Raw genomic sequence first — 23,454 nt, forward strand, 5'->3', positions numbered from 1 at the left:
GAGTGAGTGAGGGGTCTGCAGAGATCCTGGAGCCCCAAACCTACCCGCTTCTCATCCACCACTATGTAGTTGCGCCCATGCTTCTTGGTCAGGTGTGGAGCAAGGACATCAAAGCGACGGCGAAACTCAGAAAACACCATGTGGTCTGGGTAACCTAGAGAGAGAACCAGAGCCAGATCTATCAACACCTAGCTTGATTGGGTGGAGGGGTGGGACAGGGAGGCCCAGAAAGGACAGGCCAATCAGAGCTGGTCTACAATAGGATATGAAGGTTCTAGCTCAGGATAGAGCGTAGGTGTGGCCTCAGGTTCCATTCTTCACATCACACACACACACACACACACACAAATTTACAGATAGATAGATAGATAGATAGATAGATAGATAGATAGATAGATAGATAGAAAGAAAGAATATGGCTTAGAAGTGGTGTGGCCAAGGCCACGTAGCTGTGAAGAGCTGGGTCTGGATTGCAGGCCAGCCCCCACACTTTTCTTCCACTATCACCCGACATCCTATTGTTTTTCCTTATTGAGTCTCTGCATTATCACACAGACATGGCGTGGGAGGGTAGAAAGCAGAAACAGAAGTCACCCAGACCTCCCAGCTGTCCGCACATCAGCTGTCCTCCCTGATCTTCATCTGCAGACCTTACTGAGTGGGGGCTCCCTTCTCTATCATGAGCTAAAACACACTCCGGGCCCACTTCACCTTTAAACAGGGACCCTGGACCTTATTCCACACGGCACTCATGGAGACCAAGTCAGGAAATATATAGTAAGTAGAGCTTGGCTCACTTAGCAAATGCTCAGAGAAATGGGATTTCCCTGTCTCCTGTCAGAGTAGGGTCACAGAAAGGGCTCCCTCCTTGCCCTATCTTGACCTTGACCTGAAGGCTAAATGACTGAGAACCCCGAAATTCTCCATTCCTAAAATGTGTCTGGACTTGATGTCAAGGGGAGGGCAAGATGTCTTCCGGCTTGGAACACGGTCAGAATAGTGGTTAGCAGGAGGTGACCCCAATGGTACTGATCTCCCCAGGGTCCACAGTGGAGGGCCAAAAGGTCCACTCCTCCAGATTACGGCACTTCCAGACAGACAGGCATCTCAAATACATCCGCTTCAGCTGCCAGCCAAGGAAACTGAGGCCTGAGATTGGAGCCACTGGGTTGTGGTCAGAGGCAGAAGTGGAGTTCACACCTAGGCCACTGACAGTCAGCTGAGGGCTTGCTCTGGCCAGCCAGCTCTGGGAAACTCTCCAACTGGGAGATGAGGCTGATGTATGTGCCTGATAATTGCAACAGGAGGCGGGGGTTGCTGAGGGGCCAAGACAAAGTGAGCTATTGATTGTATCTGAATTGCAATTAAATTGATGGGCCAGGATAGCAGTCTGGACGCCTGGCATCTTAATTAATCATCAGCGCTATCGATGGTGGCTGGGGGCCGGGGGAGGGGGAAGCTGCTGCCGTTGGCCTCATCGATCTGCTTGTTTGAGTAAAGCACATTGATTTTGGTTCAGAGCGGTAACAATCTGGTTTTGAAATAATAAACACCAACTCCATATCAAGACGTGGGGACAGATCGATGATTTATTTAAGACTGTGTAGGGAGCCTGCTTCCTGGCTTTCGCTGCTGAGGAAAAGTGAGGGTATCCATGGGGATACCTCAAGGGTACCCGTCTGCAGGTAGGTAGGACCCGGCCTGCACTTCTCGCTGAGGGGGAGGAGAAAAGAGAACAGAAACCTGGTACTTCCTGACTTCAGCTCGAGAGGCCTGATGAGCCGGCCTGCCTGGCTGGCATCCAGCTCTGCTGTTGGGTGACCCTGGGCATGCTCCTTCTGCGAACCTCGCCTCCTTACTTAGGGTTGGTAATAGTTACCACCTCGTGAGGCTGCTGTGAATTAGTGAGTAAGAAAGCTGGGAATGGCACCTGGCGAGCCATAACTGCTGAATGGATGACAACTGCTACTACTGTCGTCCTTGTCCCCTCCAGGAGGATTAGAGGATCCAGCTGACCTTTCTGGGGAATTTTAAGTACTTCTAAGAGATTTAGCACCTGTTTTCCCCTTGGGTAGACGGCACTGAAAGGGCACTGAGTCCTCTGTCTGCGGCTACGGGCAGAGCTGACCCGCCCACACTAGGGATGATGGGCAGGAAGAGCTTTGGGAACAAATGATAGGGCGTTTGAGATGGAGTGTGCGTCCATCTGTGTGTCTACGCACACGCACACACACACAAACACGTAGGAGTAGGACTTGAATGAGAAAGGGAAAAGAGGAAAAGAGGAGTCCCAAAGTAGACAGGACTAAAAGCAACAGGTTGGGCTGGGACTAGGAAGGAGAAAGATCTCCAGCCAGCCCCTAGAGAGGATGGCAGCAGGGTGGCATCTGCCAGCTCGGGAAAGAGCACCAGAGCCTGGTGGAGGGGGAAGGTGCCTCACCTTGGCGGTACATGCGCATTGCATCAAGCAGGCGGGATCCTCGAAGCTGGGCACGAAGTAGGGACACATCCAGTTGCAGCAGCCCAGCCTCACAGGGATCTCCTGGGGGTAGGTCCAGCTCACTGCTGCTGCTAACTCGGCGGGAAGAGGCAGCTCGGGGTTCCCCAGGCCAGCCCTCAGCCACAGGCAGGAAGCAGTGTACGAAGTGCATCTTGGACCTCTTGATGGTGTCAATGAGGGCATCCTGCCAAAGGGAAAGGACCACCCTCAGTGCCCCCATGTTTAGTGCCCCAATGTTTAGTGCCCCAGGAAGCTAGCATCTCTTCTCCTCACAGGGCAGTAGTTGGTCTGCCCCCTGCTAGGACATTGCTAAGTCTGGACAGCTCTGCCTTCCTCAGGCATGGCTGGCCAGTCTTAGTAGCTGCACCAAAAAGGCAATCCCACCAGCAGGGATCAAAGCAGGTGGATCTGGGTGGGCACGAAACCATGAGTGTGCCGTGCCAACCTGCCAGCAGAAAGAGACCTGGGACCTTGTTGGACACTCACCACTTGCAGCTTAATCTGTATGCACAGTGACTTCTTCTTGACAGCTGCCATGCCAGTGGTAAAGGTTTTCCTCATGCTAGTTGCCCGGCGCAAGGCCAGCTGGGAGCCACCCTCCAGGCCCGCGATGGAGCCTGAGAGCACCGTGGCACTGCCTGCCCGGCCTAGAAACAAGTTGCTGATCATCTTTCTGCGGGGACGGGGGGGGGGGGACCAGAAAAGGAGTTAGAACACTGGGCAATAGAAACTGCACCCTCCCAACCCCCCACCCACAATATGGCTGTGGCCAGGTGTCTGGACCATCTTTGCTGGGGCAGTATGTCCTAAACCTGTAACAAAACTAGAAGAGAAAACCCAAGATAGACAGAGGCCATGCAGGCAAGGATTGGGCAGTGGCAGCAATCCACTCCTCTTCCTCACCAGCAAGGGCAGAGAGTTATTCTAATATTCAGTTCAGCGCACTATATAATTAGTCCATGTGTTTCACCTCTTGTTCATTACCTCTCCCACTAGAACGTAAACTCCACAGGGCAGGGGTGTCTGCTCTCTTCATGGCTAACTGTCTAGCACCTACAAGTCCCTGTCTATAGAGGGAGTAGCTCCTAGTCTCTGACATAAATGAATGAGTGATAGGGCTTATGTGATTTCTGGGGTTTAAAGTTATTCTTGGCTTTTTAAATTTTGTTGAGGGGTCTGAAGAGAGAGCTCGGTAGTTCAGAGTGATGACTGCTCTTGCAGAGGACCCAAGTTCAGTTTCCAACACCCATGTTAGAAGGCTCACAACTGTCTGTAACTCCAGTTCTGAGGGATCTGGTGCCCTTTTCTGACCTCCACAAGCACCTACACTCATGTGCCCATCTCCTCCCCCTCATATATATAAAACTAAAAAACAAAATCTTTTAAAAATGTAGCCAAGGACGACTTGAACTTCTGACCCCCCTGCTTCTAGTTTCTGAGTGCCGAGGTTATAGGTGTGTGCCACCAAATTTGTCAACTGTGGTGTTTCCACTCTCTCTGAAGAGAGTGAGGAGGAGCTGTTCAAACTGAAGACTACAGGCCCCTCTAGCGTGTGTCTCCCATCCCTATCTCTGCAGGTGATTCCTGTGTCTTCAAGGCCACGCGGCCTTGACTGTTGTCTCTGACACATCGCCAGAGGAAGGGAGCCCAGACAACAGTTGTGGGGACAGGATATGAGATGGTCTTACTTCTGAGAATCCTGTAGAAGCCGGGATGCATACTGGGTAGCTGGGTTCTGTTTGGTATAGTTCAGCCAGCCAGTCGCATTGTACTCCACCCAGTTGGTACCATGGCTGTGACCCAGGAGAAAGTGCCGTGGTTTGCTGCTGCGCAGTAGAGGACTCTGGCCTGAGGGTATATGAAGCAAAGTTGAGGTCATCAGGGCACAGACATAGACATACGGCTATGAGTATATAGAGTGCCGTGCCACTGGCTCTTCCAGAGCAGGAAGGCTGGCCTCTAGGCATCACCTACCTTTTTTGTCACCTTCCTGGGGGCCATAATAGGAGAAAAGACGGTCGAGGAGAGCATCCTCGGTGGCACCCGGCACCAATGCCTCCTCTTCCAGCAGCCATAGTAGTCCCCTTGCCTCATCAGCATGGGCCAGTGAGCGGACCTATGGACAAGAGTAAAGATCTGGCTTAGCCATGTGGAGTTGTGCAAAGGAAACGCTCCCTCCCAACAAAACACCATGGATAGCTATAGTCACACTTGCTTGAATTTGAACAGTATGGCGCTGGCTGCTCACTACCGACACCTTGTGGAATAGATGGGCATAGAAACCAGCTGAGAAAGAACTCTAAGAACTCACTACAAAAGAAGATTGCTGGGACTTGGGGTCCAAAGGTACCCAAAAGTAAAATTTCTTCTGATTTGCACTCATATTTAGAGCTTCCCGTACAGTAAAATCTCAAAGGAGGCTTTCTCTGTTTAGTTTGAAATAGGGTCTGACTATGTGGAGCAGACTGGCCTTGAACTCACAAGAGATCCGCCTGCCTCCGCCAGAGTGCTGGGATTAAAGGCAGGCGCCACGATTGCCTAGCTCAAAGAAGGGTTAATAAACAATGGCTGTGGAGCTAGCACTGGTTGCCATGAGGAGAACCCAGAGAGAGCCCAGATCACTGCTGGCTATAAACTCAAGGACCAAAGCCCCGAGGCAGGTGACTCCTCAAGGAGTTTGTGGACAACAGAAGCAGAATGGGGGAAAGCAAGGTGTGTCCCCATCTGAAGACAATGACTGACGGCCACTCAAGCAGACTACCGTCCCGGAAAAACACAACTAGTGAGTGTTAGTAACTATTCTCTCTCTCTGTCTCTCTCTCTGTCTCTGTCTCTCTCTCTCTCTCTCTCTCTCTCTCTCTCTCTCTCTCTCTCTCTCGTGTGTGAGCCCGTGTGCACATGCATGTGGAGTCCAGAGGTTAATGATGATGTCTTCCTCAACCTTACATTTCGAGACAGGTCTCTTGTTTGAACTTACCAATTTGGATAGGCTGGCTAGCCAGCTTGCTCTAGGAATCTCCTGTCTTTGCCTCCTGGGTGAATTTCAATCTTCATGCTTACACATCAAAGAACTTTACCCAGTGAGCTACCTCCACGCCTCTGAGTCTTTGGTTTTTCAAGAGAAGGTGAAATTCTGCATCCTAATACCCCATAAAGACCTAGTAAACTAGCCCTGTGGCCTGAAGGTGTGTGCGTGTGTGTGTATGTGTGTGTCTGTGTGTCTCTCTCTCTCTCTCTCTGTGTGTGTGTGTGTGTGTGTGTGTGTCTCCCTTATCTTCTTTAGACAAGAAGAACTGCCCACACCCCATGCTTACTTGGCTTTTATGGCCTGACAGACAAGAAGAATAAGAGAAGTGCTATTTTTCCCTCTCTTTGACCTACTGCCTATGTCTTTCTCCCCATAGCAGTCGGCATGACTCCCAGAAGGCCAGTGGGTGGGGACAGTACTCTATTATCTAGAGAGGAGTGGCTGGAAGGAGTGACGTGGTATGTGGCACTGGAGACTCCCTCCTCCCCAGAACCATCAACTAGCAGAAACCTAAGAGCGAGCAAGCGAGCAGGATGACTGATCCGCAGCCTAGCACACGTCTGCCCCCTGGTGCTCATGAGACACAAGGACAACTTCCTTCCCTCTGAAGCCGGCAAAGGCTCTGCAGGGAGACCACCCCAGGAGCCCGGTGATGGGGACAGGAAATGCATCTTCCCTGGAGAGCCTCTTGGCGCTTTAAGCACTTGTGCCCATCTTGTGCCCATCTTGTGCCCATCTTGTGCCCATCTTGTGCCCATCTTGTGCCCATCTTGTGCTAGTCCAGCAGGGCCTCACTGCAAGGCGACAAGGACCACCTAGGGGGAGCCTCAGACGAACCGAGCTCTGCTGCTTAGCATAAACGTCGTTCCCAAAAAGCACAGGCTGCAAATCCCCAAACTGAAGACAATCACCAAATGCCAAGTGTTCATTGGGCCAGGCAGTGTCTCAGGCAAAAGATGTCCAAGATACCAGTATAAAAGGTGACACCTTGTTCCCAGGGGTGAGGGGTGAGGGCTGACATCCTTGTCAGCCTGCCTTGGGACATTTTAAATTTGACAACGTTTCCCTGTTTGAGGGTGCTGCCGCCTCCTCTCCCGGGCCCTGGTGGACTATGGGAGGCAATGATTATATCCTCTGGATTTGGATTCTCGCCCCACATCCGCTCCACAGCAGCAGACATCAGGGCTTGGGCAGATACATGGCTCAGTCAGGCTCAGGACAGGGTCACAAGAGAGGAAGGATGTTTTCTTGCTTGGCTGGGACTCTGGATTATGGTTCCCCATTCACTAGGCAGAAGAGTGTGCCCCCTTCCCAGACAGACTGAGTGCCCACGGGTAGAGCCCTGTAGTTGTGCAGTGTATGATATGTGAGTGTGACCCTTCCTCAGTCCACAGTGGCAACTCCAGCAAGCAGCTCAGTTGCCAGATGAGTGGGAGAGTCAAGGCTAGCCCAGACTTCCCTGGCAATCCTACCAGGGACTGGTGGGAAGATTGGTCCACAGCAGCCACCGAGTCATCTGCGGCTGGCTCCAAGTCATCAAACGCCAGCTCGATGTTCTCCTAGGAAGGAAGGTGCAATAATAATAGTCAAGGGGCTACAAAGGGTATACGGCCACAGGAGCAGGCTGGGCAGAGCCTCTGAGGCAAATCCAATGTCTCATCTCCATGCAGGCGTCCCCTAAACTATCCCAAAGGAGAAACTACTCACTACCTCCCAAAGCAGTGCTCAGTATTTTTTGACAGCTAAAATTCCCATAGTCTCCCCTTATGCTGAACCGCAGTCACACGCTGATGCTATTCGCAGCGGTTGGTTTGGCAATGCAGAATAAGCCTTTCTCTCCATTTCACACAATCATCCTTAGAACTCATGAAGACAGTTACATCCTTCCTCTGGGGGCTTCTTTTATTCAAGACAAATACCCTCCTTCACAGGAGGAAGAAATCCCAGAACTCAGCCCATCCCAGAGACCTCTTCAGGAGGGGCTCAACAGTTAGCCACCATCTAAGTCTTAGATTCTAAGAGGTCTGGACAGGGATCTGGGAGAAGAAGTACCCAGGCCCACCTTGAGGCAGAAACTGTACTGTGGCAATTCATAGACTGCAAGGGGGGCTATAAAGAGGAAAATGAGACCTCCAAGGGACTTTGAATATGCCTTCAGCTTCCTGGAGCACAGACTGTCCACAAAATTCTTACTCTAGGGGGCTGGTGAGATGGCTCAGAGGTTAAGTGCACTGTCTGTTCTTCCAGAGGTCCTGAGTTTAATTTCCAGCATCTACATTGTGGCTCACTACCATCTATAGTGGGATCTGATGCTCTCTTCTGGCATAAAGTTGTACATAAATAAATAAATAAACAAACAAGTAAATAAGGGAGACTAGAGAGCTGGGAATTAATGTTGTACATGTCCAGATGCCCAGCCCAGGATGCCTTGGCCAGAAGGTGAGCCAGCAGAGGGTTTGGGCAGGGCCCTGATGGCAGCCACCTACCTCCTTGTATCTTTCCAACTCCTGAAGGAAAGTGCGCTCATGGAATAGCCTCTGCAGCCTGTCCTGGGCATAGTTGTGGCACAGCTCCTCGAAGGAGGCTCCACGGGCTGACCCGCCCCTCTCAGGGTTCTGGAAGCCTGGCGTATCCACAATCATCATGGAACAGAGCGAGTGCTGGCTGGACTTGAGAGCCCTTAGCAGGAAGAGCCTTAGTCAGAGCTGGACAGGGCATTCCCACACTGTGGGCCCCACTTCCCTGCCCCTGCCAGGTGGCCAACCCCTTTCCTTACCCAGGGCTCCCTCACCTCTGTGGTAGAAGACAGCCCTGCCTAAGCCACCATACAAGCATCAACCCCATTTTTATTAAAGCAGAAAGTGGGGTGCCTCTGGGTTCTGCTCGACTTACCTGTTTACCAGGGAGATGAGGAGTGTGAAGAGCTCACTGTAGAGGCCAGATGCCATGCCCTCTAGGCACTCCATGGCGCTCAGTTTGGGGCCTGTGGGGCAAGAGGAGCAGCCACAGCTTCAGGCCTTGGGTTCACCCACCTGCCCAGGGATGCTCTCTACCCACTGAGGTAGCTGACCTGGGGCTCTCCCACTGGAAGCATCTATTCACTCCCGTGGTCCCTCCCACTTCCCGAAAGGCAACAAGTCCCGGACAAGGCCTTCCAGTCCTACTCATTAGTCCAGGGGCCCCAGATACCTGGGCCCTCTCCCAGGCCGCTCTCCTCAGGGCCTTGACGGAAGGAGGTGGAACGTTGCAGGGTACCACCTTTAAGTTGGTGCTTAAAAATAGCCGAGGATAGCTCTTCCAGGCTGCAGCCCAGCAGGTATGCAGCTTTCTGGGCCCACTCATGGCGGGCAAACTGCTTGCGTCCAGCTGTGGGGTAACGGGGAGAAGAGATCTAGCATCTTAGGTACTCCTTAGGACAACCAAAAACCACTGTGACTTCTGGCAGCCTCACCCCATAGGATGGGAGAGCTGGCATCGTCCTGATAACACTACTTGAGCTTCACGTGAGAACAGAACAGCCAGCAGCTGCCAGTTCTTTCAGAGTCCCTTAGGAGAGGAAAGAAGAGAGGTCCTAAAAGAGGCACTGCCTCCACAGGCTGCCACTAGAGGGCGCACAATCAGTTGCAATTTAATCCAGGGGTGTGTAGCTTAAATTGGGTGAGGACAGGGTTAGAGGAAGAGGAGGCCCACCCAGCAGGAGCACTAGAGCCATGTGTGCCTGCAGGGGTTTAGCAAGAGAGAGCAACAGCACCTGCCCCTTCCCCAGATACATTAACACACCCCCCCTACCCTAAGGGAGACCATAGACACCTTAATGGCTCAACAGTGGGGAGGCAACTGAGCCGCAGGGAAAGGGGAACAGCCCACACAGACATATGCGCCTGAGCCAACATGTGCCTAATCACAGCAATTAGGGAAAGCTAACAAGAAACAAGGTTTTTACCTTCAGCAGCTTCTGTAAGGCAAAGGACCAGCATGCAGCATGCAAAGAAAAACAGTGTGTTAGCAAACAGTCATCAACTGAGCCTGCCAGGCCCTCGGGAAGGGACTGTGGGAGGTAGGGGTTTATGAAGATGAGCAGCCAAGAAAGCACGATCACATTTGGCCCTGAGATACAAAAGTACATAGTCTCAGAGGAATGTGTTTGTGGATGTCATCACACTGACAGAGAAAGAGACACACAGAAGATGTCTGACAGTGTATGTGGACACAACACACCATATGCGTGCACACTTGTGCACACACACTGCGCACACGCGCACATGCACACACACACACCAGGAAAACACCACTGGAAACTTAGGCGAGAACGACGCTAGTCAACACTCAGCATGTTCCACCTGCAGTCACAACTGAGAAGGGTCAGAGGAAACCTGGGTCTGATTCCTCAGAACACGAGAATCTCTCTCAAAACACAATCGCACGCCTTTGCTCTCTCTTGTCCTAGAGACTTAACCCAGAGTTGGTGCTTCTTGATGATGTGTCATCTACCAGTATCATAAAACAGACACCCCGACACTTGTTCCTGCATGCACCCACAGCCACCAATGCGTCCCAACGCCTGCTAAGCAGCCCTCTCTCACATCTCCAAGAAGACAGCAAAAGCCAGAAGTGTTGTCCAGAGCCAGCATCCCCTTCCCCACAGCTGGAGGAAAAGGGAGGGAAGAGCCGCTACCATGGTGGTCCTTCAGCACAATATACGAGGAAGAGAACGGTTCTTCCAAGTCAGATTGTACCCAGCCATCCACAAGCATGAATCCCAAGCGCAAAAGCTAAAGTCCATCCATCACCGGGTGCCTGCTGCCCCCTAGTGACCTCCACCTTGACATGCAGGAGAAAGAGCAGCAACTACCAAACCAGTGAATTGGAAGATGGGGAAACTGGTCTCAGGAAGCCCCAGGTTCTAGATGTAAAATGGAAAGGAAAAACTGATATTCTGGGGGCTCAGTTCCATAACTAGCAGGCTCTTCTTCTACACAGGGCTTCTCTTTAGACCAGTCCCCCCATGAGAATGAGCCCAGTGCCCAGAAGCCCAGGAAAGCACCAAGACCGTCAAGCAGGTCCCTACACCCCGCAAGTCCCTACACCCCGAGGTACAGCAAAGTCAGTTACCAGCTTGCTCCTCAAGGGGCTCTATCAGGGAGGGAATGAAAAGGACAGTCACTCCAGGCACTGCTCTGAGGCAGGACCTTCCATCCCTCAATCCCACACCCTAGCCGCCCACCCGCTGCTCACTGTGTCTGTCTTGACAACTAAGGCCAAGCTCAGGCAATCATGGGCAGAGATGTTTCTCTAGCCTTCAGCTCCAATGTGGAGAACTGAGACAGGGTACAAGCCCAAGTGTGCATGGGGTAGAAGGTTGTCTGGTAACAGCTAAGTGTGTGGGACAAAAACAAAGCACACACATGGGCAGGGACCTCCGGGGCATTCTGGATAACAGGACAGGTTGTCCGTTACCTTTGGTAGCTCCAGCAGCCCCCAGGTGGTAGATGGAAGCCAGGATGAGCCAACAGGCCTTCTGTTCCTCGGGGGAGATGGCCAGCACCTTCATGGCCGCCTGTAGTTTACTGAACTGCTGAGCAGCTTTCTGCTTCTCCTCGGGCTGAGGGTAGACAGGGATGCTGCCTCTGAACCTCTGATGCTTCCCTTCCAGCATTCCCCATACCGCTGGACCCTCTGGGAATGCAGGGCCACGCTGGAACCACCATGGGGAACAACCTGCCAATGGAAGCTTCTAGTCCCAGAGCCACCGACTCGGTCCCCATAGCCCAGCTCTCACCTTGGCCAGTGGCACAATTCCAAACACATTGTTCTCAGCCAAGTGGTTCAGGTGAAGCTCTGTCCTAGGGGTACAAATGAGGCGTCACCACGAGGCTTGGTCCCCAGGCCAACGCCTTGTCCCTCTCAGGGGCGACAGCTAACCATAGCCTCCACTACCCCAGTCATCCAGCCAGATCTGCCACCTTTCCTAACTGGACTGGATACCTCAGCGGACCAGGATACCAGCCTCCCTAGGAGAAAGGGTGCAGCCAGAACCCTGGGAAGGAGCTGGGAGTCTGCCTGAAAGGCACATCTAGCCAGGCCAGCCTGTGCCTCTGCTGTGGAACGAGCCAAAGAGGGTGACGGGAGCCACCTGCTTGGCCTTGAGCAGGGAGCCAGTCTGAAGGCATATAGGGAAGAACATGGTCGGGGCGTCTGACAGGGAGCTGAGGGCCAGCTGGAAGGTACAGGAGGAGGCTTGGCTTTCAGACCAGTTCAGATTACAGCAGCTGTGAAACTGCAGGGAGCCAAGCCACCTTCGTCCAGGTAAACTTCTTCCCCAGGCCAGAGGTCACTGAACACTGAGGATACAGCATGACCCCAAGATTTAGGGCCGACTAAGTCCTAAATGGCAAGGCTTGGGTCTCTGTCATCCCGAGGGCCCAAAATCCTCGTCAGGGGGCTGGAGTCTAGAGTCCCATCTCACCTGAGCGTGCTGTCGCCGCAGGCCAGCAAATAGTAGAAGACGTTGAAAGTGGCCTCGCTGGCTGGGCGTCGGGCCACACGCAGCTTCTCCAGGAGCATCGTCTGTGGCACAGCGTAGAGGAGGAAAATGGCCACACCCCTCGTACACCTCAGCAGGAGGAACGAGGCCCTGGTCCTCCAAGCCCACGGAAACATCAAAGCATCCTATTCTCAGGCGCTCAACCACCTACCACTTCACTCCAAGATCAGAAAAGGTAGGAACCAGAGCCCAACAAAAGAAGAAGGTCCCCAACTCCGGGAATGGTGTAAGATGTACACTACCATGGCCAGCACCCAGGAACCAGCCTTCCTTGGGCGGTAGATGCTTATGGCAGAAAATTTCATTTAGGGGATAGCAAGATGGCTTAGCAGACAAAACTGCTTCCACCAAGTCTAGCAACCTGGATTCGATCCCTAGGAAAGAAACAGCTGACTCCAGCAAGTTGCCCTCTGACCTCCTTATATGTGTCATTGCATGTGGAGGTATGTGCATATACACACATGTTACACAAATAAGTGAATAATTTTTTAAAAGAAATTTTATTCAGCAAGGCAAAAGATCGATGCACCTGGGCCTTTCTTTATTACTAAGTGTGTAGCACTAGCCTGAGAGAAGTCCTAAGTCCCTAGGTCTTGGAAAGTCGGCAGAGAGGGATGGGGATTCCAGCAGAGGGTGTGGGCGGAGGAGAAGGGCAAGAAGTCTGGAGGGCAGAATGAGCTCAGCACAGATCAGCCCTGCCTATGCTGTCATGGGCCTCCATTTCATCAGAGTGGACAGGATAATGAGGTACTAGGGAGCCTGACTCCTAGGGCATGAAACCAGGGGTCCGTCTTTGCTCCCTAGGCCTGGGCAAAGCCCCTTACCTGAATGGATGCTGAGGCCACCTGGCCAGCTTGGTCAAAGTCCAGGGAGAGAATCTGGGAGAAGCGGGTGGCACTGCCATTCATGATGGTAGGGCTGTTCCCAAAGGCTTCCAGGATGGTGTACAGGGCCTGCCACTTCTCCACTGCAGAACACAGGCCCAGAGGACATCAGAAAAACCAGGGACAGCTTACCCGCAAGCCACGGGCTCCAGGGATTGGGATATGTGAGTTCAGGGGGTTAGGAGCCAAGGCTGAAAGAGGCAGCATCGAGGAGAGTCATTCTCCTTTCCTCACTCCCCTGCCCCACCCAACTGCTTTCTCTGTTGCCCTGCCTTACCAGAAAACACCTTGCTCCCGCTGGTGCCAGCAATGGTGGCCAGATACTGCACCAGATGTTGAAAACTGGTAGTCTTGCCACTGCCACTACTACCCAGAAGGACAATGGACTGGTCCTGGCGGCTCATCAGCATTGCCCGATATGCAGTTTGGGCCACGGCGTAGATGTGGGGTGCCATGTCCTCCCGCCGACACCCCTTGAACATGTGCATCACCTTGAGCAGGACAGGCGCAGAGTGAGAGGGAGGTTTTTGGAGCTGGGCCCACCTCATCTCACCTCTAGGACTTGCACAGTTCTGTGCTACCACTCTATCCAGGTGTTTGGAAGACAAGGTCATGCATGGAAATGCAGATACCCGCCAACTCCATTAAAGATGGCAGGATAGCCTTCTGTCCCCACCCTCTTCCCAAGGTCAACTATGAGAGTGGGCAGGAACCCAGTGGACACTGGAAGAGTAGAAAACCAGAAAAGGTAGGGTGCGGGTGGGTAGGTCCATAGGAAGGCACACCTTCTCTGAATACACAGCAGGGGCACCTCGGGGGCTGAGGACAAGCAAGCTAGGGCCAGCATAAGTGTGTAGCAGGCTAGCCCCATAGCGCTGGCGCAGTGTGTGCAGGACGCTAGACTCGTTGAGATACACCAGTGAGGCTAGATCTTCTAGGCGGTCACATGAGGGAGCATTAGCCTGGGAAGAAAGACAAGGAAGATGCAGATCCCATCTCCATCACAGGGGACGGGCTTGCCCTGTCTGTGTTCTCCCTTGTCAGCAGCCTCCTTCCAACCTTCTCTATGTCGTCTTCATCCACATCCAGGATGGCTCCATCGTGGTCCAGCTTCACGCGCACCTTCCCCTCAGGTAGGCTGAGCTCCTCCGACTTGAGCTGGCTGGCTGCAGAGCAGGGATAGTTGGACTTGGGTCTGGGAAATTCTACTATTCTCCTTAGGCCTTCTTGGTCCTGCCTTCTTCCCCGCTGGCTCACCAGACCCTCCTTGCTCACTTCAGCCCTTACCAGAAGTAGAGGCATTTTCCGTGCCAGCCCTAAGCCAAGTCCTGCATCCATTCCAACTGGCAGAGACTCACCCAAGGAGAAGCCATCTTTATGGACCAGCCACACCTTCTCCGTCTCATACCAGGCCTCTTCGGCTGCAATCTGCTCTTCCGTCTTGGCCTGTCAGAGGGAAGGGAGGAATACACAGACATTGTATTGCAATGTAGAGAGACAAGGACAGCAGGAACGGAGAGACAAGGGAGGGGCTATGGGCAAGTGGGAAAGTTGGTGGGAGACACAGGACACAGGGGAGGGGGAGAAAGATCAGGAAGGGAGGGAAGAAAGCCAGGAGTGTGGAGGACACACAGTGAGATTGGGATTTATACCAACTTTGAAGGCCCAGGGACACAGGAGCACTGTGGCCAAGAGAACTGGTCCCAGGAGAGCAAGTCACCAGGCTCCACCTCCAGCTGCTCTATCTCCTCCCTGGGAGACTGTGAGATCTGCACCCTGACTCCAGCCCTGAGCTCTGGGCCACAGTCATGGGTTCTTTCCCCTAGGCTGGAAGAGCCATTTCCTGCATCCTAGGATTCTGTCTTATGGAAAGACAGGAAGCCCTGGGCTCTAGCCTGAAGATGCTCTGTGTGGGCAAGGCGATATTGCCCTTCTCTACTTGGACAGCACTGACTTGTCAAACACAGAGAGCATAGGAAGGATGTGAAAGGGCTGGGACACCCGCAAGGTCCCCAGAGACGACCAATCAAAACAAGCATTTCTAAGCATTGTTAGAGCGGGGCTAGCAGATCTGAGGCCCTCAAATAAGAACACTCGGGCTAGAAGGCTGCGGCACCAGAGGAGCCGGAACAAAAGAGACCTAGCTACCATGGTTATTATGCCCCACAGCAGCATGTGGGCAAATGTCAGCAATGTGGTGATATCTTGAGGGAGGCCGGCCACCCCTAGAAGACAGCTCTCAGGCTTGCACTGGCTACAACACTCTCCCCAGACGGCAACCCCCACTCCAGAGTCTTACCCTAGGTGTGTCCTTTTCTCATGAGACCCAAAACTGAGGCAGAGACACCGCTCTGTGATACTGAACCCTGGGTGAGGGGTCAGAAAATGGCAAGAGCATACAGGTAGAGTATTGTTTAGTCTTCGGCACACTTTTAGATTTGAAAGGGAGGGAGAGCAATAGGCTAATCAAAACAAAGCGGTCAATGTTTTCATCTGTCAAAGTGAAAAAGAATTAAAATACTTGGTTTTTATCTTTTAATATTTGAAGAACTGATTTGGGAGTGTTGGCACATGCCTTTGATCCCAGCACTTAGGAGACAGATGCAGTTCTCTGAGTTCAAGGCCAGCCTAGTCTACATAGGTAGTTCTAGAACAGTCAGGACTACATAGAGAGACTGTCTGTCTCAAAAAAAAAATTGCTAGGGTCTTGCTTTTTACAGATCACATGAACCAGCTGAAACTTTTGTCTTGAGTGACATGTTCTAAGGCTAAGTATTAGAGTGACGTCAAAAGGTCATGGCCTGTCACTAGCTTCTTTAGGGATCATCTGAGAACAAGTTTCTCACAATGACCATGAGGTGGAGACAGAGACCATCTATCTCATCTTCAGGCTGGGGCTGAGGGTCTTTTGTTTTTTTTCCTACCCAGAGTGATCTGGGCTTCAGTGACTGAGAATCACATGTGGCAAAGCTGGGGCTATGATGCTCCCCCAGGGCCACAGCTGCACCATCTCGGCTCCCCTGGGTCCCCTACTACAGAGTGGGAACCTGGAGGGAAAGAGGCCTTACACTCCAGCAGGAGGCCCGAGCACAGACGCCAGCCCAGGTGTAAGGTGGGGGTGGTGGATTGTCAGCGGAGAAAGCAGAGGGCTCCTGGGTGGGGCAGGAGCACCCTACCTGGCTGTGGGCAGGAGAGGCGGCCTCAGGGTCCAGCTACCAGCAGCAAGCAAAGAGAGAAAGAGAGAAAGGTGAAGACAGGTAGAGACCACTGCAGGTCCCCATCCAAGAGACACCCCTGGACCAGTGAGCCAGCACCCTGTTCAAGATGCAGCAGGGAGGTCAAGAGTTCTTGCCCGGGATTAGGGTGCTGGCCAGGCAAGAGAAGCCAGACCAGAGGCGGTGATTGGGGGTTTTTGTTATCATCAGACCTTTCAGAGACAAGGCTCTTGGGGGAGGGGGGGTCACTCCTTGTGGTATCTGTCAATCTGCCTCTAGCTAGTCTCTCCTGGACTGGCTGTTCAGTCCACCCGGAGTTAGTTAATCTCCCTCCTCCATGTCCCTGGCAAACAAGGCCACCTCACAACACCCAAAGCCTGGGACCCTGGAATCCTCCTGCTTTTTTCCCAGGACATCAGCCTCCCCGTGGCTATCAGACACCAAGAGAATGTGGTTCCTCCTCTCTAAACACTTGCCGAGGGAGTACCACTCCCCATGCAAAGGGCTAGTACAAGGGCACCTACAGCCTAAGATGCCTTCCTCATGCCTCCATGGCAAACAGAGGCATCATTCCACCCAGCTCCAACCATAGGGGCTGCCCGTCAACTGCCCAGTCCCTGAGCCAGCCTTCACCTCTACATTACAGCCCGGTTACTTAAAGCCCTCAACAGCCTTTCTGGAAGAAATAGGAGCCAGGTGAGCTTTGAATGTTGCTGGTTAGGAATGAGAAGGGTTAATATCTCCACATGGGTCTAGACACTGGACACCAAAATGGGAAATATTGACTCCTGCCTTGCCACACACCAGGTCCTAACACCGATGAGCATCCTCAAGGCAGGAGACCAGGGCTAGAGAAGGGGACTAGATCCCCAGCTATGAAGGGCCCCATGGTCATGGCCCTGGGCTGTCTGGAGTATTAATACTCCATAGAGTTCAGCTTTCCAGAGTCATTGTGAGGGTTCATGGACAGCCACAGGGTTCCCCTCTATCCTCTCTCTCACTCTCTCTCTCTCCCCCTTACACACACACACACACACACACACACACACACACACACACACAGAGTCCAGCCACCAGCCTTGGGAAGAAGAGGGCCAGGGACTGGGAACCCACACCCGAGAGAGGTGGCATTACAGAAGCTGTGAAGATCCTCTCAAGGCGCTGGTGTGCCTCCTCTGCGGGACTCAGCCGGACCTCAGGGTCAGCTCCTGTCTAAAGGTTAAATCACTATTAGTTCTGACTCAAGGGACAGCAGGAGGCACCACACACCGAGCTCTCAGCCCGTGGACCCACTGAGACCCAATGCAGAAGTGGAGCAGCGTCCAGGAGACAAGCTGAATGCTAACTTGTGTTTTGAAACTCTATGAAACAGAAAAGGAAGAGGTAGGTGCCTGTGAGGGCCGGGGTTACTTCTTCCTACTTCCCTAACCACTGTGAGCTCTAAATGACCCTGTTACCCTCCCCCCCATTCATTCTTGTCCCAGGATGTACACGAGGCCAGGATACATCTCAGCTTTCAACTCCACCCTCCTGCATACAGAAGGTGCCAGAGAGCCAGAGGGAGCAGGCAACAGCCCCGGAAAGGCACATGACAGTCCTTGGCTACTTAGAGGTTCCCTGAGAGACTGGAGTTCAGCTCCTACCCCAACCATCAGACCAGAAAGTCCCTGCCCACAGTTTCCTAGGGGCCAGGAACACTCTGCCCCGACAGAGCAGGCCAGGAGAACGGGGAAGTGTGGCAGCTGGCTTTCTTCTACATTTGGCAATACCCAGAAGGAAAGATGGCTCCCAGGGAAAACAGCCAGTGAGTGCCTCAAGGTCCCCAAGGCTGTGCCCTGGCGTCAACTTCATCCCTCTCCTTAGAGCTACTAGAAACCCGGAAAAGCTCATGTCTGTCTCCCAACACACGTCCTGTGAGACCTCAGCAGGACCCGCAAGGGCAAGGAGCTTGAAAAGAAGGGTTTCTAGTGCAAGACCAGCTGAGGCGCCATCACCTGTGACGATGGGGTAGTGCAGACACAGGGCTTCCCAAGAGTCCCATGGCCAGATCTGAAGAAGGCAGCGATGGCATTAAGAAGCATCACCAGTATCACTGCCAGCCCTACCATTTGTGGGTACCTGGTGCCAGGGAGCAGGCTTGGCATATAGCCTGTGACATATTTAATCAGACAGCCACCCTCCAGAGTAAGTATCACACTTGCTTGTAATTCAAAAATTCAAAGAGGCCCCCAATAAAAGGTTTTTCTCTTAATTATTTTGGTGGCAAAAACTGTTGATCTTTTATCCTCCTGCCACGAGAATACTCATGGGTTTGCTTTGAAAGTATGTATACCATAAGACATTCCAAAATATAAAAGTGGCTAATTCCCAGTACTTAAGGTTTCACAGAAGGACTAAGGGCCCACATTATAACTCCCCACTTGACAGAGAGGCTCCTAGTGGTGGACCTGGCTGAAGTCTCCCAGGAGTGTGGCTGTGGGTGAGCCTAGGCCCCTGACTAAGAACACTGCTTCCACCCTGCACTCATCTGCCCAAGTTCGGATCTTTAGCTTTAGATGTGGCGCCTCAAGCTGGCCTTGTATAGTGAGAGACCAGGTCTCGAGTCTCACGGGAAGGCCTGCAGCATGCTGGTTAGCGGTTCTCGTCAGCACCAGGCCAGAGCCCATTCTAGCACAAAGTTAATGAAAATCATGCAACCCCTGCCATGGGTCAGCACATAACCCTGGGCCAGCCTGGATCACGAGAGGCTCCTTCAGGCTGGAGGAAGCCACCATGAGGATGCTTAGCCTTCAAGCAAGGGTAGTGAGGGACACGGGAGGTTAGTGGCACACTTGGGTACCTCCTGCTGCACACCAGAGTCCGGTAACTTGGCCTGCTGCTCTCCAGAGTGGTTCGACTTCAGGTCAGCAGAATTTGGGTCAGACAGCCCTTGTGCTAGGGCTGGGGAGGACTGTCTATTTGGGGTTTCAGGCTTGGCTGGGGATCCTGCTTTCTTTGGAGCATCCACCATATCTGGGGAGCCTGGCTTTCCAGAGGAGCCTGGCTCCTGGCTGGGGGCCTTCTCTCCTCTCCCAGGAGGCTGCTTGCTGCGGGACTTGTGGTCCTTGCCTCGGCCCCGAGACATCAGACTGCGCAGGCCCACAGACAGCTCATCCTTGACAGCCTCCTTCTTTGTTTCAGGCTTTGGTGGAGCAGGAGGAGGAGGCGGTGGAGGCGGGGGCTTGGGGCTAGAGGCTGCCTTTTCTCCCTTCTTGCCCCGCGGTGGGTGCTCAGGGGATTTGGCTCCTCGGCCTGGAGGCTCCTTGGCATTGCTAGGCTCCTCGCCAGGCAGCACCTTGCCCACCACCTTCCTCACCGCATTGGCCACCCGGTTCCGGGACAGACCTTGGGCCTCTTCATTTGGGCCTTCGGCTGAGGCAGCCCCCAGGCCATTCATAGTGAGCGTGGCTTTCGGGCTCTTTGCTCTCTGGGAAGTCTCTGAGGGTGGTGGGCTGGTGGCAGGCTGGGGACTTCTAGGTGGACCACTGCTGTCCTTAGTGCTGCCCTCTAGCTATAGTCACATAAACACAAGGAGACATGAATAGCAACCCCACATCCCTACCCAGCTCATGCACACAGGACACAAGGGGGTGCAGCCCCAGGCCCCAAGACAGCTTCCATTCACACACGGAACAACATACAGATCCAAAAGCTCCCCTCCCCACATCTCTCCACCTTCCAGAGTTTAGACATGTCGACAGAACGAGTACATTGAATATCATCCCACTGCCCACCCCCAGAAGGTGTGGAGGGAACTGGAGACACCAACACAAAGGGCCCCAGAGCCCAGCAGCACCCTAGAATTAAGTCTTTAAGTCAGGGACACAGCTGACACTCAGCAGGGCTGAAAGGTGAGGAGGTCAAAGTCTTAGGCCTGTCTCCACCAGTTTCCTGCCTTTGGCATCCCTATTTCTTCATCACTCAGTTCTCTAGACAGTCAGAACACAGCCTGACCATCCTGAAGAAAGAAACTGACAAGATACTCCTCTTGAGTTAAGCTTCTCCCTCAACCCAGGTCCTCTGCTCCGTGGCTACTGTTAGTCTCCTTTACCACTGCAGAGACCCCAGTGCTGGTGGTGTTCCCTCCTGCAAACTTCCCGTGGGTTTAGATGTTCCCTCTTCCGAGAGGGCATATGTGGAAATGATGAGGGGAAGAGGAGGCAACTCAGGCCCACAAAGGGTTAAGTACCCCAGTAGCCACAGCTGTACTCCCTGGAGAGCAGGGTCCTGGCTCAGCTGGGCGCTACCCAGACTCTGGGCACCCAGGAGTTGCCTGGTATACATTGGCACTCTCCGTCTGGGGTTCCCATCCCCTCCCTGACACTCTGCCAGGAACTGGCTGAGGTGGCCACTAGGAAGGCCATGATGGCTAGCTAATGGCAGGGCAGAGTTTCCTGCAAAGCTAGCCACACTGCCTGGGGAGGACTCAGGTCACTTCAGGGGCCGACCAGTGACGTGCTGCTCACCGAGCTGTAGCTCAGGTCTCGATCCCCCGAGCGGCTATGATTTTAGATCACACCGTTGTGAAGATCTAGCTGCCATGCCTGGCTACAGGCTCAGACGACAGACCGACCACATGCCGAGGGCACCTCACCACCTGAGCACAGCTGAGTCAGAGGCCTTAGCCCAGGCCTCTGCTCTAGGGAGGTTCTGCTGCAGCGGTGAAGGAAGGGGTCTGGACTGTGGCTCTTCTAAAGCTTTGTATGCCAAAAGTATTCAGGGGCATGTCAGGGTACTGTGGAACTGGCCATGGCACCAACTGTCAGGTCTTTCTCCCTTCCAACTCCTGGCTTCCCTCCTCTCCCTTCAGTGAAGATGACGGCATGACAGTAATTGCTAACACATACATAGTATTTTGCCTGCTAGACGCTCTCCTAAGTACTTTACGTGCTATTTTTGAAAAAGAAAAAAGAACCTTCCTCACATATCTCAAACCACAGGTTAGCCTTGGCCCTCCAGGACAGTTTACAGGGCCAAAGGAAGCCACATGCCTGGCTAATCAAATCATCCCAGGAAGTAGGGGCAGCTAGGACAGAAGGAAGGCATTCATGCTCCAGTTTGCTCGCCTTGGCAACAACTGCATCCTCTCTTGGACACACGTCTGGACCACTGCTCAGAAGATGTGTTCCCCTCACCCTGTAAGGGTCCAGCTTTCTTCAAGGCCTCTGTCCCAAGGTGGTAGGGGGCTGGGGCCACTGGGCAGCTGTGGGCAGCCTCCAGGATGTGCATGAGAGAGCTGAGGGGTGGGGTGGAGTGGCAGCGGCGGCGGCAGCTGCAGTGAATCCCTCCGTGCCCTTGTCTCGGGCCACCCAGTGCAGGCTGAAGAGTCCCAACAGCTGAGCTCTCATTTTGTCAGTGCTTGCTGACCTGAGAGTTTACCCACCTAAGCCCCGCCTGCCCAGAGGGTCCAAGAAACCAAAGCTGAAGGTAGGCAACTAAAGGGAGCCGGAGGGAAGACAGAGGGGTGGGTCCCGTAGCACCATGGCTTACCCCCCACTCCATACACCTGGAATAGAGTCACATACACACACACACACACACACTGCACTTTGCACCCCATTTCTGACATTCCCTTTAACCATACCAGCAACACTGGAAGGGATGAGGCCAACCCATCAGAGACCTGTGCACACACCCATACTCATGTACATGTGCACACACATGCACAAACACACATCTTAGGGAAGCACTTACGGCCCCTTCCTCTTTGCCAGGAGGGCCAGGTTTTGCCAGAGATTTGTCCTCCTCCTTAACCTGAGGGAGCAGACAGAGAAGTCACTGGCAGGTCCAAGTTGGGAGACCTGCTACTCAAGTCTAGGATGAAAAGATCAAGGGGTCTTTCTCTCCCTGAGAAGCAGAGCAGTGCCGGGGCTGGGAGGTCTGAGGAAGGCATAGCTTTACTTGCGACTGAAACCGCCCAGAAACAGTGTTTTAAGAACTAAGAGTCTTCATGGAAGTAAAAGCTAAGGATGCTGGGGGGGCTCAGTGGCCAGCCCACCAAGGGCTGTTGGAAGTCCATGTCACAAAATTGCCAGCCATGCAGATGGGGGAAGGAACCCCAAGATCAGGTGAGGTATGGAGGAGAGAGACATGCCTGATTAGGGTCAGGGTTTGTGCTACAGCAGGAGCAGGTAGCCTGAGTCAGACAAGAGGTGCAGAGTCAGGGGAAACAGCAGACGCCGTAGCTGTCCGGGGAAGGACTGACGATGTGGTTATGTAGATGCTTTGAAGGTTCCTCCAGTTCAGAGACTGGCTGAGAATGGACTCCAAGGTACAGGCCCCAGCGTCAGAAGAGCCTGCTCTTCTAGCTCCTCTCAGCATCTCTCCCTCCTAAAGCCCAGGCAGGCCCAGGAAATTTAGTGGTCCTTCTTTCCCCGGGCAGCTCTGTCCCTAAGCCCGCAGCACCCAGCCTGCCTTGCTTTCCCTGCACAGTAGGGGAGACAGGCGACCTGGAAGTATTCTTAGCAACATCCAGAATCAATTATCCAATAGCAAAGTGGGGCTGTCCATTTTCAACCAGGGTCCGTGGTCAATTCTGAGCTCCAATTAGCAGTGCCTGGACACTGTCCAGCATGATGGTCACTGCAGTATTGAAGCTGCATCTTGTCCATGAAGCATATTCAATGGGTCCAGAGTTCACGGACAGAGGGAGGCGGGCAAAAACTCACAGAAAAAAAACTTTCTACTTCAGAAACTGAGGTCTGTGCAAAGAAGGGGACGGGAAGGGCTGGATAAAGAGGATATATGCAGTGGCTAGGTCTGTCCCTGCTGCCCTCCTCACCCCTCCCCACAGAAATCACACCATGCATTAGCCCCTAGGCACACAGGTTAGAGGATAGCAAGTATTCCCAAACCACACAGACGCTTTCATTATTGCACGCAGTGCTGTTAGCTTGGTTTCAGATATGACCCAGATTCTAAGTTCACTCTGAAACCCTCATCAGCTCCAAATCTGTCCTTTCTCCTGTAGCTTGTGTTTGGGGTTCCAAACGGTTGTCCAAGGTGAGGCATTGGGAACACTGGTTGCCCCCTAAAGTGTCTGGGACACTGGACTCAGGTCTGAGCTCAGCTCTGGATTTAGCCTCAGGCTGACTCACGCCCCCTCCCTCCCCGCAAGGTTCTGGCTGCTGTAGGTCATTGTCCAGCCAGAGACTGTGCATATGCACAAAGGCATGCCCAAGTCTGTCACAGCTTGAATTACTCTCTGGACCCAGATGCCAATTGGCCTGGTGCCCCCACTCTCA

General features: G+C 53.2%; 1 protein-coding gene across 19 annotated transcripts in view; it reads right to left on the bottom strand.

Moving 5' to 3' along the window:
• The window catches only part of Myo18a (myosin XVIIIA), a 98,442-nt gene that overhangs the window by 31,926 nt on the left and 43,062 nt on the right, over nt 1-23,454 (bottom strand). For 5 of the 19 annotated variants that reach the window (XM_087910264.1, XM_087910263.1, XM_087910255.1 and 2 more), the window contains exons 3-22: nt 17,306-17,383; nt 16,025-16,168; nt 14,315-14,402; nt 14,016-14,122; nt 13,742-13,918; nt 13,234-13,447; nt 12,897-13,039; nt 11,995-12,095; nt 11,308-11,371; nt 10,986-11,130; nt 10,641-10,661; nt 8,718-8,894; nt 8,421-8,511; nt 8,015-8,207; nt 7,001-7,087; nt 4,475-4,616; nt 4,189-4,348; nt 2,987-3,173; nt 2,441-2,684; nt 45-154 (exon numbers count right to left, since the gene is read on the bottom strand). In XM_087910264.1, the coding sequence (XP_087766390.1) occupies nt 45-154; nt 2,441-2,684; nt 2,987-3,173; nt 4,189-4,348; nt 4,475-4,616; nt 7,001-7,087; nt 8,015-8,207; nt 8,421-8,511; nt 8,718-8,894; nt 10,641-10,661; nt 10,986-11,130; nt 11,308-11,371; nt 11,995-12,095; nt 12,897-13,039; nt 13,234-13,447; nt 13,742-13,918; nt 14,016-14,122; nt 14,315-14,402; nt 16,025-16,168; nt 17,306-17,383 (2,673 nt within the window). Of the gene's footprint in view, nt 1-44; nt 155-2,440; nt 2,685-2,986; nt 3,174-4,188; nt 4,349-4,474; nt 4,617-7,000; nt 7,088-8,014; nt 8,208-8,420; nt 8,512-8,717; nt 8,895-10,640; nt 10,662-10,985; nt 11,131-11,307; nt 11,372-11,994; nt 12,096-12,896; nt 13,040-13,233; nt 13,448-13,741; nt 13,919-14,015; nt 14,123-14,314; nt 14,403-16,024; nt 16,169-17,305; nt 17,384-19,010; nt 19,218-23,454 lie in introns of those variants that run through there. The other 14 variants (XM_087910269.1, XM_087910268.1, XM_087910260.1 and 11 more) reach the window with 8 other exon arrangements.

This window comes from Myodes glareolus, chromosome 9 (genome assembly GCF_982192425.1).
Source record: "Myodes glareolus chromosome 9, mMyoGla1.1, whole genome shotgun sequence".
In the NCBI taxonomy this organism is placed as follows: Eukaryota; Metazoa; Chordata; class Mammalia; order Rodentia; family Cricetidae; genus Myodes; species Myodes glareolus.